Genomic DNA, 5,484 nt, shown 5'->3' with positions numbered 1-5,484 from the left:
TCAGGGTGGCTTACAGCATGAAAATATACAGTCCATATCCCCCAATCTCCCCCTTAAAATACAATTAAACGATTTACAATATAAAACATAACTTAAAATAATAAACAACAAACAACAGTGACTACAGCAAAAAAATCAGGGCCCAACAGTTAGGTTTTCTTTTTGGTGGTCTGGTATCTGTTCAGGAAAGGCCTGCCAGAAGAGATCCGTCTCAATAGTTTTTTAAAAGCTGTTTATATGGCGGATCTCATCTGGCAGGCCGTTCCATAATCTGGGAGTGGTTGCCGAAAAGGTCCTCTGGGCAGTTGCAGACAATCTAGTTTTTATATGCCTTATACCCTACCCAGCATGTCTTTAGAGTTGGTTTTTTGGTTGTTATTCCCATCCTTTTCCCACACAGATTCAGAGCTCTGCTGTGATGATTTAAGTTTTTAAAAGTAAAAAGAAATAAACAAGAGGAATAGAAAAAAATAAAGAAAGGTAATCAGGGTGCTTGGCAATAGCGAGGGTGAGGGGGGACAGGGTGGGAGCAGGGGACAGTGACACTATGTGCCTGGCATTCATGCAACTGCCCCCGGAACAATAATTATCACCTGGGGACTTGTGTGATTGCCAGGTCCCCTGTGGATGAAAAGGGACAGAGCCGAGACTGGGCAGCTATGGGTCAGAAGCAGCAGCATATGATGAGTATTACCAAAGCCATTTAGCCATGTGTAATAATGTCTTGAGTTCAGTGGTACTTAATCCCAGTTGTGTCTCACGATTGCTTTAAAAGTCTTGCATATATTCTAAATTTGTCCTCTAGAGGGCTCCAGTTTGCCATGGAAAATACACCATTTCTGGTTTGGCTGGATTGTGCTCACTTAACTTGATGAGACTCCACATCATGTGAATAGATGATGTTCCTAATGATTTGTGTCAATTCAATGGAGGTGTTAATGAAATGCTCCGTTGCTGATTGCTGATCTTGCCCAAAATCATTTTGCCTTGTCATTTATCTCCTAGGTCACTGATTTCCAAATAATGTCTTCCCTTGAAGAGTTTGTCCTGACCTGCAGTGGGACAGAATCAGTGGAAGCTAATACTTTTAAAACTTTGGACACCTTAAGGACCCTAGAACTCTGGAAAAACAAACTAAGGCACATACCATCCTCACTCCCAGCAAACCTTGAAGTGCTGAAACTTGGTGACAATTTAATAAGTGTTTTACATGAATCTGACTTTGAAGGTTTAAAGAACTTAAGGGTCCTTGACATACAAAGTAATTTGATTATAGCTCTTTCTTTTATTACTCTTTCCTCCCTCAGAGGTTTACAGAGTTTGATTTTGGATGGAAATAATATGGAATCTGTGACTGGACCATTCCATCTCCCCAACTTAAAATATCTTAGCATGGAGAATAATAAGTTGCAATCTTTATCTGAAAGCTTTTCCACATCTCTTCATAGTTTGCTGTTTCTCAACTTAAATGGTAATTTACTGACTGACATGCCCCCAGAACTGCCCAAATCTTTACTGTCACTGAAGTTAGAGAGAAATCAGCTCAAAATGCTGAAATCTGGAGATGTGAAACAACTGGCAAATTTGTCAGAGCTTTTCTTGTCTGAAAACCAGCTTTCATCAGTTGATGGTGTACACCATCTTTCTAGCTTAACAAGATTGGAGTTAGCTGGGAACAAACTCCAAACAATCCCACTCAGGTTACCAGTCACACTGCAGAAAATCGATTTCAGTAATAACCAGATTAAGAAAGTTCAAGCACAAGAGTTCCAGAATCTTCAGGACCTCAAACATTTGTTCCTTGACAACAATATTGTCACCATATTTGAAGATGGGGCACTTCAGAAATGCACATTACTGTCCAATCTAGCACTTGAACAAAACCTGCTTCATTCTATTCCACTACGGTAAGATACTGAAACAAGTATAATTTGCCAGAATCCTGATTTTTTAAAAAACAAAAACACCCTTCTTTTAAATGTGCATTTTTATGTCTCAGATGCAGGACATGGTGGGGGGGGGGAGGAAAATAAATACTGTGACCATCAGTGCTGTTTTAGTATATGCCACAAGATGTAGAATGCAACAGGAAAAGGGTAAGGCTTCTACTTATATATTTCCACACTTAAGAAAAATTTACTTGTAACACTGCTAAACAATGCAATCACTGGGTTCAGTGAAAGCCATTGTGGTGTATTAGTGAGAACAGGGTTGGATAATCTTGTTGTTGTTACTGCTGTGTACCTTCAAATCGTTTCTGACTTATGGCGACCCTGAGGCAAACCTATCATGGGGTTTTCTTGCCAAGATTTGTTTAGAGGAGATTTGCCATTGCTATCCTTTAAGGTTGAGAGAGTGTGACTTGCCCATGGTCACCCAGTGGGTTTCATGGCTGAGTGGGGAACCAAACTCTGGTCTCCAGAGTTGTAGTCCAACACTCCAACACTCCAACCACTATGCTACACTGGCTCTATGGCCTTCCTAACATCATTGGACCCCACTCTCATCAGGCCCAGACAATATAACACATGGCAGAAGTTGAAAGTTCAGCAACACATGGAGGACTGCATGATCACCAGATGAATGAAACCCAGCATGCCTCCATTTGAACTGCTCCTCCTAGCACTACCAGTCAAATCATGCTGCAGCTATTCTACTTTTTCCTCAGCATACTTTTTTTGTAAAAAGAAAAAAGAGGTACAAATAGAAAATAACATTGTTTTGGTGCACTGTAAATGAGGCAGAGGCAGAGTGAGTACAAAATAAAAGCCTTGTCTGGAAACACCCCAGGTTTAATTCTTTCACACCTCAGCCTTTGGGGTAAGATCAAGTCCCCATTCATTCACACAGTTCTCTTCATGTCTTGCTTCCACTTGGATGAAGGCTTTCTTGTGTTATGAGGTTTGTTATGAGGTTAAAATTTTGGAATAGGAAGAAAACCTGTGCCCGACGAACTCTGGAGCTCTGTGGCAGAACAGTAGGGTATAAATGACAATAGGTTAGAAAAGATCAAAATGTAAATGGCATGTGTTCCATTTATTTTCTTATGGTGGCAGGAGAACTGGGTTTTATTGTCTGATTTCTAAAGCAAAGAGGACTCAAGCCTCACTAATCCACAGCAGCGGTTCCCAACCTTTGTTGGGCCGCGACCCCCATTGGGGACGAAAGTCCCGCCCGCGGCCTCCCTCGGCACCCACAAGGAGAAGGGGAGGGGGGAGGCAGGGGGATTCCCAACCTGGCGACCCCCGAGAAAGGGTTGCGAGACCCCCAAAGGGGTCGTGACCCCCAGGTTGGGAACCCCTGATCCACAGCAACCTCAACCATCTATACCAGCCCACCAGGTTTCCGAGATGAGTGCCCAGATTACACCCGAGTTTAGTCTGTGAACAAGAAGTAAGGTTCAAATTCCTGCCAGTTATTAAGCATTGGGGCATTTTAGGATTTCTCATCCTAATAAGAAGCTTTTTGTGTGGAGAAATGAAAGTTACTGTAAAATATTTGACATGTTTATAACTGCTATAGAAATAATAAACAATTTGTGTTTCTCCCCCCCCCCCCCTTTCAGCCTTCCACCTATGCTAGCCAGATTAGATCTGAAAGGAAATTGCATACAAAGAATTAGAGAGCAAGAACTGTCGCATCTTCAGCACCTACAGGTTTTCAATCTACGGAACAACAAGTTATCCACCCTAGATAACAGTCTTTTGAAATATTTGCCTCATCTGAGGTATTTGTATCTGGATGGCAACCCCTGGAATTGCACTTGTGACCTCCTCCAAACCAGAAGGGTGCTCATGATTAAAGGCACAGAGGTCAAAGGGGGACATTGCGCATCACCAACAGAAAGCCAGGGCGAAAGCTGGATGTCTTCCAAAAGGATTCTGCATTTATGTGCACCGAACAATCTGTATTCATCTGAAGAGGGGAAAGAAACCGGAAAGAAAGGAAATGACGAGCATCTCTCCAGTCTCAGAGTAAATACAGATGACTATTACGACTATGACACTGATTAAGCTAACCCAGAACTCAGTGTTAACTCATTTCTCTCCAAGGCCATCACTGAAACTCTTCTTGAGGCCTATGAAATCCTGTGCTGTCAGATGCCCCTAAACATTGCTCAGGGGCATCTCTGGCTCAACAGTTAAGTCTTTTCCTCTGTTTGTTTCTTTAGGATGGAGCAATTCTACTGCTGTATTAATTACCACTGAGATATTACTTATAGCACAATTAATTTTTGAAACCTTTAATGTACTTTCTATTTAAGCTCATGTGTGTTACTTTGCATTTTGGGGGGGAGGGAGGTTGGTTTTGCTGCGATTTTCCCTTAATTCTTTGGAAGTTGTATCTGTAGTTACATATAAAGACATAATTAGTAGCTGAGCATGGATGTAGGTGTAGTCCTTTTGAAAACTATTAAATGTGAAGCGCCATCAATGCAAATATAAAGAATTCACGAATTTTCAAATAAATGCTCTTCAGGTTTGTACAAGACCATTTCTGTAATGTCTGTATCTCTTCAATGTAGTTCACTTCAAATTGTAGTTACAGAACCTTTGTGTGTGATCTACTACTGTGTCTATATGTGCCTTCAAGCTGCTTGTTGACTTATGGTGACCCCATGAATGTTTTGAGGCAAGGGATACTCAGAGGTGGCTTTTGCAGGTTCTTCCTCTGAAATATAGCCTACCGCACCAAGTATTTGTTGGTGGTCTCCTATACAAGAACTAACCAATGCTAACCCTGCTTAGCTTCCAAGATCAGAGGGGCTTTGGTGCCTTTCGGGTATTTAATTAACCAATCAATTATATTTCTTTGTATCCCAACCTTTTCCCAGAACTGGGACTCAGAGCAGCTTCGCAACATTAAAAAAAAACAGAGTACAGTTACAAACATATAGAAAAGGTACATTAAAAGGGACTGAATTATTACCACATTGAAACAGATAAGTTATTAAAAGGCTGAAACACGTTTTAAAAAGTACAATTAAAAACACATAGAAAAAAGTAACATTAAAAAGGGACTGAATTATTACTATATTGAAACAGATTAAGGTGTTTATCACACTATGCTCTTAAAGAGCTACTATTCCAGTGTGACTCCTCTAGCAGCCTCCTGTTGCATGCTGGGATTGGCAGTTTTAAGGAGCTGAACTTCTCTGCCTGAGAATTCTAAATACCCCTCCTTAAAACTGCCAATCCCAGCATGCAACAGGAGGCAGCTAGAGGAGTCACACTGGAATAGTACCTCTTTAAGAGCTCGTCTGATAAACACCTAAGTCATTAAAAGAATAAACGCTAGGTGTCGCTGTGGCTGAGGGAAGCACGTGCGCTGCGGAAGGGAGGGCGCTACAGAGACACTCCCGTCTGCGATGCCGGAGACGCCCTTTCCTTCAGGGGAAGGAGGGAGTGACGTAGGAGGAGGCGGAGTCGGCCACGTCACTCGCTCCAACCAACCCGGAAGTGACCCTGGGCGGCAGCCAATGGG

General features: G+C 42.0%; 1 protein-coding gene across 1 annotated transcript; it reads left to right on the top strand.

The window, feature by feature from the left end:
- The first annotated feature begins 709 nt into the window (after window positions 1-709).
- On the top strand, window positions 710-4,258 carry LOC121925187 (nephrocan-like). Its single transcript, XM_042457036.1, has 3 exons — window positions 710-736; window positions 1,006-1,907; window positions 3,566-4,258. The coding sequence occupies exons 1-3, from the start codon at window positions 710-712 to the stop codon at window positions 4,011-4,013; spliced, it is 1,377 nt and encodes a 458-aa protein (XP_042312970.1). The 3' UTR covers window positions 4,014-4,258.
- Window positions 4,259-5,484: the final 1,226 nt, after the last annotated feature.

Source organism: Sceloporus undulatus, chromosome 1 (genome assembly GCF_019175285.1).
Source record: "Sceloporus undulatus isolate JIND9_A2432 ecotype Alabama chromosome 1, SceUnd_v1.1, whole genome shotgun sequence".
Lineage (NCBI taxonomy): Eukaryota > Metazoa > Chordata > Lepidosauria > Squamata > Phrynosomatidae > Sceloporus > Sceloporus undulatus.
This window is presented reverse-complemented; position numbering and strand designations above follow the sequence as displayed.

Excerpts from the sequence above, each read along its gene's own strand:
- LOC121925187 (XM_042457036.1), top strand. The coding sequence starts at position 710 with ATGTGTAATAATGTCTTGAGTTCAGTG. Across the intron at positions 737-1,005 it reads ATAATGTCTTGAGTTCAGTG|GTCACTGATTTCCAAATAAT; the intron begins GTACTTAATCCC and ends TTTATCTCCTAG. Across the intron at positions 1,908-3,565 it reads CTTCATTCTATTCCACTACG|CCTTCCACCTATGCTAGCCA; the intron begins GTAAGATACTGA and ends CCCCCCTTTCAG.